Source organism: Microcebus murinus, chromosome 16, assembly GCF_040939455.1.
Source record: "Microcebus murinus isolate Inina chromosome 16, M.murinus_Inina_mat1.0, whole genome shotgun sequence".
Taxonomy (NCBI): domain Eukaryota; kingdom Metazoa; phylum Chordata; class Mammalia; order Primates; family Cheirogaleidae; genus Microcebus; species Microcebus murinus.
In genome coordinates this window covers 14212855-14225199 of record NC_134119.1, presented here as the reverse complement: position 1 = coordinate 14225199, position 12345 = coordinate 14212855, and the positions used below count along the sequence as shown (strand labels likewise).

The 12345-nt window shown below is 54.5% G+C and overlaps 4 protein-coding genes across 6 annotated transcripts in view; 2 read left to right on the top strand and 2 right to left on the bottom strand.

Moving 5' to 3' along the window:
- Nucleotides 1–12345, top strand: part of CTSA (cathepsin A) — a 42429-nt gene that overhangs the window by 27584 nt on the left and 2500 nt on the right. Inside the window, exons 2-11 of one of the 2 annotated variants that reach the window (XM_076010907.1) lie at nucleotides 9101–9144; nucleotides 9325–9506; nucleotides 9690–9801; nucleotides 10045–10095; nucleotides 10183–10269; nucleotides 10493–10648; nucleotides 10960–11051; nucleotides 11424–11508; nucleotides 12048–12139; nucleotides 12220–12298. In XM_076010907.1, coding sequence (XP_075867022.1) covers nucleotides 9101–9144; nucleotides 9325–9506; nucleotides 9690–9801; nucleotides 10045–10095; nucleotides 10183–10269; nucleotides 10493–10648; nucleotides 10960–11051; nucleotides 11424–11508; nucleotides 12048–12139; nucleotides 12220–12298 — 980 coding nt within the window. Of the gene's footprint in view, nucleotides 1–9017; nucleotides 9145–9324; nucleotides 9507–9689; nucleotides 9802–10044; nucleotides 10096–10182; nucleotides 10270–10492; nucleotides 10649–10959; nucleotides 11052–11423; nucleotides 11509–12047; nucleotides 12140–12219; nucleotides 12299–12345 lie in introns of those variants that run through there. The other variant, XM_012742907.3, reaches the window with a different exon arrangement.
- On the top strand, nucleotides 912–3983 carry ZSWIM1 (zinc finger SWIM-type containing 1). 2 transcript variants are annotated; one of them, XM_012742909.3, is made up of 2 exons: nucleotides 912–951; nucleotides 1937–3983. In XM_012742909.3, exon 2 carries the CDS (start codon nucleotides 2083–2085, stop codon nucleotides 3451–3453), a length of 1371 nt encoding a protein of 456 aa, XP_012598363.1. In that variant the 5' UTR covers nucleotides 912–951; nucleotides 1937–2082; the 3' UTR covers nucleotides 3454–3983. The 2 variants fall into 2 exon arrangements, with proteins under 2 accessions (XP_012598363.1, XP_012598362.1); XM_012742908.3 differs by having other exon boundaries at nucleotides 914–999.
- Nucleotides 4598–5763, bottom strand: SPATA25 (spermatogenesis associated 25). The gene is made up of 2 exons (XM_012742911.2): nucleotides 5624–5763; nucleotides 4598–5245 (listed from the first exon to the last, which is right to left on the bottom strand). Exons 1-2 carry the CDS (start codon nucleotides 5712–5714, stop codon nucleotides 4623–4625), a joined length of 714 nt encoding a protein of 237 aa, XP_012598365.1. The 5' UTR covers nucleotides 5715–5763; the 3' UTR covers nucleotides 4598–4622.
- On the bottom strand, nucleotides 6424–8982 carry NEURL2 (neuralized E3 ubiquitin protein ligase 2). Its single transcript, XM_012742910.2, has 2 exons — nucleotides 7999–8982; nucleotides 6424–6657 (listed from the first exon to the last, which is right to left on the bottom strand). The coding sequence occupies exons 1-2, from the start codon at nucleotides 8735–8737 to the stop codon at nucleotides 6542–6544; spliced, it is 855 nt and encodes a 284-aa protein (XP_012598364.1). The 5' UTR covers nucleotides 8738–8982; the 3' UTR covers nucleotides 6424–6541.

The following is a 12345-nucleotide window of genomic DNA, read 5'->3' as shown; positions in this document are numbered from 1 at the left end:
AGAAACTTCAATCCTAGACTTGACTGCCAGCAACTTGCTGGGGGACTGTGGGCAAGTCCCTAATTTCTTTGACCCCAGTTTCCTCATCTGTAAAAATTAACATGTTGGTCTGTTCTAATCTCTAATTTCTCCTCTAGATTTATACAAACATTTTTCATGCAGTAATAACTGCCAACGCTGACTTGGTGTTGCTAGTTAGTAATCTTAATCATCTAAAGCCTGATAGCCACTCAGCTTTCTAGGTCTGCTATCTTCAGGGAAACTGAGGACGAAAGAAAGCAGTCAGCTCTTGCACTAGTTCCCCAGGACCTTAAACAAGTCACAGAGCCATTCTGCACCTGTTTCTTCTGTAAAGTTCCGGAGGGGGTTGAGCTGGAACACCAAGGTTCGGCTTGCTCAAGGGGATCTGAATTTCCTCAACTCCAAGGGTTGGGCTTCTGACCCTTGAGGGAGAGGCAGAACTTGAGACCTGAGCCTCAGTTCCTGCATAAGGTGGAGTAGACAGTACAACTTCATGTGCACCCTTTCCTAACCCCCTGCGGCTTTGGAATTTGAAGCACACAAAAAAAAAGTTTCTGTAAAATACTGCTATTTATTTTCCTTTGCATTTTCGGCCTTTGAGGGAGTTTCCATAGTAACGTGCCCTTTCAGTCGTCTAGCCTGAAGGGAGGCTCCAGAGTTCCAGCCTCAGGGCTCAGACTCGCCCAGATGCACGTGTCCTCGGACTTTAATTGGTTATCGCCAGCCGAGCCCCTGGTAACCCTGGCAACCCCACCCGCCCACGAATCGCTGGGCTACGATTGGCCTGTGATACTAAAGCCCGAACGCGAACTGCTCAGGCCATTGGCCCGAGTCACTGCAAAGCTGACGCTATGGTTGGTGAGCCTGGACGTCAGTCAGAGTCGGAGGCAGGGTCAAATAGGGAGAAATGGCGACGGAGCCAGGCTGTGGGTGAGTGATTTCTGAAGGGGTGGAGGTGTGAGGCAGCTGATCACCGCGGTAAGCTATCACACAGCTCCCAAAAGGGTGGGAGGGTGACTTCCCATCTGGCTCCAGCCGTACTCCGAACGGGCATGTCAGCTATGCACATCTCCCACCTAGGTTAGAGGTGAGAGGTCAAAGGCCGTATTCCTTCTCTATTCCTGGTTTTTGGACCCCAGGTACTGTGGGAAGCGGTCAGGATCCCGAGCCCAAGACTTGGCTTCCAGCCACTTGCAGAGTAATGGTGGGCAAGTCACTTAACTTTTTTGAGCCTTAGTTTCTCAACTGTAAAATGGGGTCAATAGCCCAGTTTAGGGCCAAATAGAGGAAACATTGGAATAGAGCATTGCAATTAGTGGAGGGATATAAGTAGAGGCAGGAGAAGCTATGCACATTTGTTAGCTCCATTTTATGGTGAAAGGGATTGAGGCTCAGAAAGGGTCACTGACTTGCCCAATCACACAGCAAGTTTGGGGCAATTGCAGTTGTCTTGTATATACCAGGACCAAAGGAAAGAATGGATGCCAAGAAGTAATTTGTAAATGTAAAATGCTATACACATATTTAGAATGCTATTTTTTAAGAAAAAAAAATAGGCCATATGCAGCTCTGGCCTTCACACCTAAAGTCCCCTGGAACCATATCTTCTCATGGCTGGCTTCTTATCATTTAGGTCTCAACTCCAATGTCATCCTCCATCCCCCCATAGAGGCCTTCCCTTACCAGCTTAACTAAAGTATCCCTCCCTTCCCCAACTTGCTCTCTGACATGTTAGTGTGTGGTCTTTGTATCCTTCATTATCCAATATATCCTTGCTTATTTGTTTACATATTTATTGTGTATCTGCCCCCAGAATGGTGCTGACACATAGTAAGTGTTCAATAAATGTTATCTGGATGAATAATTGAAGAGCCAAGTCCCTACTGCCCCTTTAAGCTTCTGTTCCTCTTCACAGGCCCTTTCTTGGGGAAAGATCTGGGAACTACAGTCTAGCCTCAGGCCTCGGCTTACTAGAAGCTTGACCGACTCAAAGCCTCATGGACAGCAGTCCCACGAAGAAACTATTTTGATTTGAGCATTTAGTCATCTCCCATCTCCCCCATGGCCCTGACAATGCTGAATGGGCTTCTGGTTAATGACTTAAGCCCACCTTTGCTGCTGCACCAGGTGACCAAGACTGCCCAGTTAGATACTTTCAACTACCAGAGCTGCTTTATGCAAGGTGTCTTTGCCCGTTTCCCTGAGATCTTATTTATCCACCGGACCTACAACCCAAGAGGCAAAGTGTTATATACCTTCCTGGTGGATGGACCTCAGGTACAGCTGGAAGGTCATCTTGCCCGGGCAGTCTACTTTGCCATCCCTGCAAAGGAGGATGCTGAAGGCCTGGCCCAGATGTTCCAGGTGTTCAAGAAGTTTAACCCAGCATGGGAAAGAGTCTGTACTATCCTGGTGGATCCCCACTTCCTCTCTCTGCCCACCCTAGCCATGGAGTTCCCCGCAGCTGAGGTCCTGCTCTCAGCCTTCCACATCTGTAAGTTTCTCCAAGGCAAGTTCTATCAGCTGTCCCTTGAAAGGCCTGTGGAAAGGTTGCTCCTGACCTCCCTGCAGAGCACGATGTGCTCAGCCACAGCAGGCAACCTGAGAAAGCTGTATACCCTCATGAGCACCTGCATCCCCCCAGCCAAGCTACCCGAGCTGCACTCCCACTGGCTGCTCAACGACCGTATCTGGCTGGCCCACCGCTGGAGAAGCAGAGCCGAGAGCAGTCGCTACTTCCAGAGCCTTGAGGTCACCACCCGCATCCTCAGCCAATTCTTTGGCACCACCCCATCTGAGAAACAGGGCATGGCCTCTCTGTTTCGATACATGCAGCAGAACTCTGGAGACAAGGGAAGCTTCCACTTGGGCCTGAGTCCCCAGAACAATCTTGCCCCATCAGACATCAGCCCTGAAAGCCACAAAGTGGAGCAGTTAGTAGAATCCCGCATCCAGCACTCCCTCAATGCCATCTGCACAGGGCCAGCGGCCCAGCTCTGCCTGGGCGAGCTTGCCGTGGTCCAGAAATCCACACACCTCATTGGCTCTGGCTCAGAAAAGATGAACATACAGATCCTGGAAGACATTCACAAGGTGCAACCCCAGCCCCCTGCCAGCTGCAGCTGCTACTTTAACCAGGCCTTCCAGCTGCCCTGCCGCCACATCCTAGCCATGCTCAGTGCCCGCCGCCAGGTCCTCCAGCCTGACATGCTCCCTGCTCAGTGGACAGCAGGCTGTGCCACCAGTTTAGACAGCATCCTGGGCAGCAAGTGGAATGAGACCCTGGATAAGCACTTGGCAGTGACTCACCTCACTGAGGAGGTAGGTCGGCTCTTGCAGCACTGCAGTAAGGAGGAGTTTGAGCGGAGGTACAGCACCCTGCGGGAACTGGCCGACAGCTGGATCGGCCCTTATGAGCAGGTCCAACTCTGATTACTCTCGATGCCCAGAGATGCTCGTGCATGTGCACACACTCACGTCCACCCCTACACACACACAAACTCGCACTCACACTGTTGTACTTCCGTGGGCCCTCCTTCCAGAATAAGGACAAGGGTCTTTTAATCTACCATAGCCTGCTACCTGGAAGGTGTCTAGCCCCTAGAGGGCCCAATAGTATTATAAATACTTTACATTGTTGGCCACATACAGTCCCTGTTGTGTATTCTTGATTTTGTTTTGATAACCTTTTCCTAAGGTAAAAACCATTCTTATCTCAAGGGTCATACCAAAGTAGGCAATTTGTGATCTAAGATAAGAAATTGGGTGGTAAGACTGAGGCCTGGGGCTTGGTAACAGCCACCCTAGTCATGAGATGATTCACCTGACCCATCTCCCTTGAGAGAGCTGGCCTAGGAGCCTTCCCACAGAGGAAAAGGCCCCTCAGGGGATTTGGCTTAGCCAGGCTCCCGCCATCCCCCCCCCCATCCTGGCATCAATAAAATTTAATGTGGCATATTTTAGCACTTGTCTTTTTCTGTTCTGTAGAAGGCAGTTTAGGGTATATCATGGAAAGAATAGACTTTGGAGTATGATACTGTGGGTGAATCCTGGTTCCTTCTGTGTCTGATTTTTGAGCCTGGTTCTACTTTTTACTAGCTATGGGACTTTAGGCAAGTCACTTTTCTAACCTTCAATTTGATTATCTGTAAAAATGGGGCCACAGGGTCAGTAAGATTAAAGAGTGGACATACCTGGTGGGTGTTCAACTAAGTATTAATTTTCCTTGCTTGCCTATGGTCCTATGACCTGCCTTCAACATGCTGGGAAATTTAAGGCAAGAGGGGAGTTCACATTGCCTAGCACTTTATATAAGAAATTTTGATCAAGTCCTCAAAACATTAAAAAGAAGCCTTGACTCTTCAAGCAAGGCCCCCTACCTCAGATAATTTTAATCATATCTATCTGACAAGAGCTATCTCTTGTCTTAGTGGTATCCAGAGAAACTTCCTGGGGTCAGGAAGTCCCTCCTGAAGGACTGAATTTGTCAAAATGGCTCAGCCACCCACCCTATCGCCCTCCTTGCCATAGGCTCCCCAACCCTGTCTGCCCAAGAACCATACGGAAAAGCCACCCTCTGTGTCTGGTGCTATTTCATCCAGCTACAAGCAGGAGCCAGGAGGCTGGCCCCTCCTGGATCTCACTAGCGGCACCTGCCCAGAGGCTGTGTGGGCACGTGCCTGCTCCCACCGTGCCCCCTCCCCAGCTCCATCTGGCTCCGGATGGGCCGTCATGAAAGCTTGAGCAGCCCGGATCAGGTCCTCTTCCCGCAGGCCTGGGACGGGCACAGTGGGGATGCCAGCGATCATCATAGCCAGGGTAAGGATGCAGATGTCAGGCTGGGAGCCGGCCTCCTTCCCCCCTGCCTCTGGGGGTGGTGGCAGAACCCCTGGTGACAGCCCACACAGCAGCAGGGGCCCAGGCCTGCTGGGGCCACCAAGGTGGGGAGCTCTGCTTCTGGAGCAGCCATCTTGCCAGCCCAAGCTCTCCGGCTGCCTCACATGGGGGACTTTGTGGCAGTATCGGCTGTACTCCTTCCTCCGCAGCGGCTCCCAGCTAGCCCCCCCAGGGCAGCCCCTGGCTTCTGGCATTGCCAGGGCTGGGCCCCAGGCCTGGGCAGCAGGTGCCACCTGCTCAGCTTTCTGGCCTACTCCACCAGAGGCCACCATCACTGCCTCTACAGGGCTATAGAGGCCAAGGGATGAGCCTGGAGAAGCGGCCCCACCTGCAGAGAATGAGATGGAATGTTATTCTTGGTCTCTTTGAGAAGGAGGCCCTGAGGGGCAGGGCACAGGAGCAGAGCTCCTATGGGCATAGGAACAAAAGCAATTAAGACCGACCCACAAAGACTGTCTAGAGGTTGGGAACTAGGTGTTACTCATATCCATACTCCAGCCTCCAGCACTGAGTAGGTGATGGAAAAGTGTTTGTTGAATGAATGAGTGGGCAAGTGGGTAGTTATTGATTGGCAAGGACTTTTGGAATGGCTTTTCTTCTAAGAGGATTGACTCCAGAGCCAGCCCCCAAATGCCCAGCAGAACCTCCACCTCCCCAGAGCCAGAAAGCAAATTCTCAAGGGAAGTTCCAGGTGCCCCCCTCTCACCTTGACCAGAAGACAGAAGACCTGGATGAGTCTGTGGAGACACAAAGTAGGACATGGCTGCCCCAAAGCCCGTTTGTGAGGGAATAGTCATCTGCCTCCTGTCCTAGCCTCTCCACCCTTCCAGAATGTCACCTCATAGTCCCTCCCCTTTACACCTGGAACCCACCTCACAGCATTGACCTGTTCATTCTAGAACCTGCATATGACAATGGGATGAGGTTAAAAGAGCACTGGACCAGGACCTGGATGTTCTAGGTTCTTGCCCTTACCTTGGGCAAGTCACCTGGACAGTTTTGTTCCTTGATATCCCCATCTGTAAGGTGGGGATAACTGCCTACTACCTCAATAGGAGTCGTGAGGATGAAATGAGATCATTTGTATGGCAGCAAATGATCAGAGATGGAAATAAAGGAGACAAGTGCTTTGTGCCCTGCAGCGTGAGACCTAGGGTCAGGCCCAGATAGCAGTATTTTTCAAAGTTCCTCCAGTTACTATAATATGTGCCAAAGTTGGAACTGCTATTCTAGGAAAATGCTTCTCAACGCTGGCTGTACATTAGAATCTCCAGGGGAGCTCTTACAAAAAACAACATCTAGGCCTAATCCCCCAATAAATCAAATGAGAATCTCTAGAGATGGGGTGTGGGACATCAGCACTCTGTATCCCAGTGACTTTAACAAGTAGCCAGGCTAGGGACCACTGGTCTAGATGACATCTAACATGCTCTCACCTGCTGACCCAGAGTGATTCTAAAATAAGTGCCTCTCACAGGCTGTAGGGGCAAGGAGACCCTCCAATGATCAGAGTGTCAGCATTAGCCGTGTTTATTTCTGGCCCTGTCTGGCAGCAGGGTGACCAGCTTCAGACCAGCCACAGCTCGGGGGCCAGGATGCGCTCCTGCGGCCCGGCTGCAGGCCTTCACTCGTACTTGCAGAAATCCTTAAGTCCTTTGGGCAGGTGGAGCCCATCAATGGCCAGCCGGTGCACCACGCTCCTCTGGATCACTAGGCGGCACAGAGTCTGCAGGGACGGCACTGTGGGAAGACGGTTGTCAAAGGCAAATGGAACAGGAGAGTGGGTCTGAGGCCGAGGCCCAGAAGATCTAGGTCTTCCCCTTTAATGTGGGCAAGTCCTTTTTGCCCTCTGGGCCCAGCCTGCTTCCTGGGGCTGTTCATGTGGCTGAAATAAGCACCTCCCCCTGAGAACTGTCACAGTGCCACAGCCCTGTCTGTCTTAACACTCAGCATAACCCCTTCTCCTTTCACTTGGCCTCTGGGGGGGAAGGTTAATGTCTGATTTGCCTGTGTCAACCCCAGCCTCCAGCACAGGCCTGGCAGAGAGGGTTCTAGTTCATTGAATTCATGAGACATGAGCACAGTTATAAATAAAATGCTTAAAGGGGCTATAATGAACCAGACCTCAGGATTAAGAAGCTGTCATCTGGAGTCTGTGATGCCTCTAAATTGACAAGCCCAAATCTATGAGCAGTTTTCTTTTTTTTTTTTTTTTTTTTTGAGACAGAGTCTCACTTTGTTGCCCAGGCTAGAGTGAGTGCCGTGGCATCAGCCTAGCTCACAGCAACCTCAAACTCCTGGGCTCGAGTGATCCTTCTGCCTCAGCCTCCCGGGTAGCTGGGACTACAGGCATGCGCCACCATGCCCGGCTAATTTTTTTTTATATATATATTAGTTGGCCAATTAATTTCTTTCTATTTATAGTAGAGACGGGGTCTCGCTCTTGCTCAGGCTGGTTTTGAACTCCTGACCTTGAGCAATCCGCCCGCCTCGGCCTCCCAAGAGCTAGGATTACAGGCGTGAGCCACAGCGCCCGGCCTTATGAGCAGTTTTCTAATGAAAGAGCACACAAGGCCGGGCATGGTGGTTCACGCCAGTAATCCTAGCACTCTGGGAGGCTGAGGCAGGAGGATCCCTTGAGCCCAGGAGTTTGTGGTTGTTGTTAGCTAGGCTGATGCCACAGCACTCTAGCCTAGGCAACAGAGTGAGACTCTGTCTCAAAAAAAAAAAAAAATCGTTTTTCAGTCTTTTGGCTAAGATCAAGTGTAAAGAGTATGCAGTTCTCAAAGAGGCCCAATCTAAAATTGACTAGGAATCCCTGCCCTAGGAAAAACATTGTCAAAATTAAAACAGAGAACTTGTAGAGCATCTTAATCAGCCAAGGTGTGTAGACTGAGGCCCAGAGCCAGGTAGTGACTTGTGCAAGATCACAGGCAGAGGTGCAAACTGAAGCCAGATTCTTCCACTTCTAAAGTAGTGCTGGACAGACCAAGGCCTATCTAGCTGTTTTGGGAGTCCTAGCAGGTTCCTGTCCCCACACTGGGCCAGGTGGGGTCGCTGCCCACGGGGCGGGATACCTACAGCCATACTCGAGCTGGACCAGGCGCACGCTCTTGGTGGAGGCAAACACATCCACCACTGCGTAGAGGGGCTGGGCGGAGGGTAGCCCCTTCGCGCTCGGGCCCATGTCCTCGCCGTTGATGACGATGTGCATGTCGGCCGTGCCATTTGGGAGCGGACAGAAGAGGACGCCCAGGCGGCTACGGCGCGCGGTTGGAGGCAGCACGTTCAGTTCGTAGAGCTGGTCCAAGAGGTGGCTGTAGAGCCCTGGCCGGCTGCGGCCCACCAGGCGGTCCCGGGGAATGCGAAACTGCTCGATGCACAGATATGGTTCCACCAGGAGGGTCGGGGGGCGGCTGGGGGCTGCCTCTGTCTCTGGGTGGCCCTCCTGGACCACGCGGTTGTGGTGGCGCGTGATGGCGAAGACCCAGGTGTGGCCGAGGCTGACCAAGTCGGGTAGCGAAAACTCGGGCACGGCGGCCAGACTGGCGGGGTCCAGCGCAGTCAGACCAAGGCGCAGATGCCCGCACCAGCCTAGCTCTTTCTCCTCGATCTCCACCAGGAACAGCTGGCCCGGGGCCAGCGGCTCGCTGCTGAAGCACACGCCGTGGGCGAAGCTCTCCACGCGTGTGGCCCGCGTCCCAGTGGGGTCCACGCGGATGTTGGCACCGTGCACCCGGTGGAAGCGGGTGGGAGGGGGTTCCGGGCGTGCGGGTCCCCGGGGTGCACCCAACTCCGCCGGGCCGGAGGCAGCAGCCATCTCCCAGCCATGAGTCGGGCCAGCAGGCGCCAGGAGCTATTCTGGGCGGCGGGCTCAGACGGTGACCACTAAGGGACCATGTAAGGCATTTCCCCCACCCCAACTCCCTTCCCAAGGCTCTGCCCAGGGGTCCTAGCGCCGCTTGCTCAGCCATCCCGCCGAGAGCGGGCCCCCGGGAGGCTGCGGGAACTTGGCAGCCCACACCAGGATCATCTGATCGCGGGCGCCGGGGACTACGACCTGCGAGGCCCCCTGTCCTTGACCCAGCATTGACCGCCACGCCCCGCCGGGACTAACGCGGGGCAAAGGCAGACTGTCACGTGACGCCGCCTCCCACGTGACCTGGAGTACACATGACTTCCAGTCCCCGCGCGCCTCCGGGAGAGCTAGGACGCAGGGGAGCCGAGGTGAGAGGACTCCGGAGGCTGGAAGGGAGGGAGCCCTGAGCCCTGGGTCTGTGCGCGGCGGAGGCGGCTCAGCGGGTGGGAGCTGGGCTGGAGCGGGGCTCCCCGCGCCCTGCGCCGCCAGCTCCTCCCCGGGCGGCTGAGGTGCGAGGAAACAGCTGGCGCCGGGGATGCTTCCCGCAGATGGTCCGAGCCGCGCTGTCGCCGCTGTTCCTGCTGCTGCTGCTCGGATCCTCGGCGCCCCGAGGCGAGGCTGCCCCGCAGCAGGACGAGATCCAGTCCCTCCCTGGGCTGGCCAAGCAGCCGTCGTTCCGCCAGTTCTCCGGCTACCTCAAGGGCTCCGGCTCCAAGCGTCTCCACTACTGGTCTGCCGCGCTGCCTCCCGGGGCGGGCTTGGGAGCGCGCGCTGCGGGCGCTGCGAGCGGCGCGGGGCGGGGGGTGGATGGCGGATGGTGGGGACTTCCGAAGTCCCCTGAGGGCGCCCGGGAGCTGGCAGAGCCGGAAGGGGTCCCTCCACCTGTGCCAACCCTGTCCTGACCCCCTCCCAGGTTTGTGGAGTCCCAGAATGATCCTGAGAACAGCCCTGTGGTGCTTTGGCTCAACGGGGGTCCCGGCTGCAGCTCCCTGGATGGGTTGCTCACCGAGCACGGCCCCTTCCTGGTGAGTGGACAGCAGCGCTCTCCTTCCATAACCCGAGAAAGGGACAGGGAAGGGATAGGCACCGAAGGGAGAGGCTGGGAATGGAGACTGTGGTTTTCCAGAAACGTTTTCTTCCTCTTGAGCCTGTTTTTCCATCTATCCCATTGGCTTGACCGCCTGTGCCTCCCAGGGGGGTTTGCCCACTGGTAAAGGGCCTAGCATGGTGGCCCTTGGGACTTATTGGACCATCTCTTTCCTCCTCAGATCCAGCCAGATGGTATCACCCTGGAGTACAACCCCTATTCTTGGAACCTGGTATAGCGGGGCTGTGGGTCCTGTGGGGCATCTGGCACCTGAGTGGGGTGGGGGACCCTCTTCAGTTCCTTTCCTCTTCCCTTCTAGATTGCCAACGTGTTGTACCTCGAGTCCCCAGCTGGGGTGGGCTTCTCCTACTCTGATGACAAGGTTTATGCAACCAATGACACTGAGGTGAGGTGTGGCCCAGGCTGCTGGGTTCTCCAAAGGTGGCGTGATGTGGGGAGAGACAGCACGGCCTCAGAGTCCATTTCTGGCTCTGTCACATGCTATGTTATGTGGTTGTGGCCAAGAGACTTTCTCTTGCACAACAGGATGGGCTGGTGTCATTATTTCTGAGGTTCTTTACAGCTCAAATACCAGAGTCTCCTGATTCCCTCCATCTTCCCATCCCCAGGTCGCCCAGAGCAACTTTGAGGCCCTTAAAGATTTCTTCTGCCTCTTCCCGGAGTACAAGGACAACAAGCTTTTCCTGACTGGAGAGAGCTATGCTGGCATCTACATCCCCACTCTGGCTGTGTTGGTCATGCAGGACCCCAGCATGAACCTCCAGGTGCAGAGCAGCTGCAGGAGGGAAGGGGGTGACACCTTGTGGCCGTAGCTTTGCAGTTAGCAAGGTCAGAGTGGTCAACGTCCCCATCCATCCCAGCCTCCAGAACCTCCCCGCCCTGTATCTGCTTGCACACCTCCCACAACAGGAAGCTCACCTGTCAGGCTGCCAGCTCTGCTCTTTACATTGAGTGGCCTGCCCCACCCACCCACCCTGGGTTTCAGCTTCCAGACTGCGGAAGGTCTAGGTGTAGATCAGGGGAGGCTCCTCCTTTTCCCCCTCCAGATGAGCTGAGCACCCTGGGTGTTTCACAGGGGCTCGCTGTGGGCAATGGGCTCTCCTCCTATGAGCAGAATGACAACTCCCTGGTCTACTTTGCCTACTACCATGGCCTTCTGGGGAACAGGTATGAAACAAGGGCAGTTGGGCAACCTCTAAGGTGGGGCAGGTCGCGAGATTTCGGGTCTATCCTCCAGGCACAAGATAGGCCAGGTCCTGGTCTGGTTTATGGGCAGAAGTGGGGACAAGAATTGCTGGAAGGGCTTGGTGCTAACAGCCCTAAGAGCAGAGATCAGAATTTAGAGGGACTGAGGAGGGCTGCCTCTATGGCCCTGGGGCAGCTTTGGGAACCAAGTTTGGCACCCCCACACCACACCCTGTGCTATCTTTCCTAGCCCCCCAGGGTCAGGTCCTGATGGGAAGTTGGCAGAATGGGGAGTGGGGTGCTCACCCCTTGCCCACTGTGGGCTGACACACTTTCCACCCCAATCTCCTACAGGCTCTGGTCTTCCCTCCAGACTCACTGCTGCTCTCAAAACAAGTGTAACTTCTATGACAACAAAGACCCAGAATGCGTGACCAATGTGAGTTTCTGCCCCCACTTTGCATCAGCCCTGCCATCCCTTATCCTGAGAACAGGACCTCATCCCCTCCTTGGGGACTCCCTGTCCCCCAACCCCAATGCTATCTAGCCTGCACCTGTTAGCAGTTTAGTGTTCTCTGGGACACGCATCTGTGCGTGTTTTCCCGTCACTACCACTTCCTGTGACTTTCAGGGCAAAGACTTCCTCATATACCAGGCATTGTGCTGAACTCTGTTTTAATCTTCAGTATTCTCCTTCAAGGGAGAGCATACTGTCCACATTTTCCAGATGGGGAAACTGAGGTCATGAATTTTGAAGTCACTGCCTGCAGTCACAGTGCTATGAAATAGTGGTGTTAGGATTTGGACCCAGGTCTGAAAGATTCCTTGGGTCTCAGTTTCCCTACTTGTGCAAACAGTGGGTGAAGGGTGATGCTAAGAGGTGAAGTGTGAGAGCAGTAAATCTTGGAACAAGTGGGTGAGGTCGTGGAGAAGGAAGCCAGCATCCACAAAGCGTGGTGGCTTGGTGTGTCGTTGCAGCTTCAGGAAGTGTCCCGCATTGTGGGCAACTCTGGCCTCAACATCTACAACCTCTACGCCCCATGCGCTGGGGGGGTGCCCAGTTATTTAAGGTAGGTACTGCCGTAGTGCCCCTTGGGCCAAGCCCAGCTCCAGCTGGAGGCTCAAGCCCATACCCTGACTTTACTTGCAGGTACGAGGACGACACCGTTGTGATCCAGGATTTGGGCAACATCTTCACTCAGCTGCCACTCAAGCGGACGCGGCATCAGGTGTGCAAGGGCACGCACGGGCTTCCTCCCGGAGGGCTGGGGAGGGG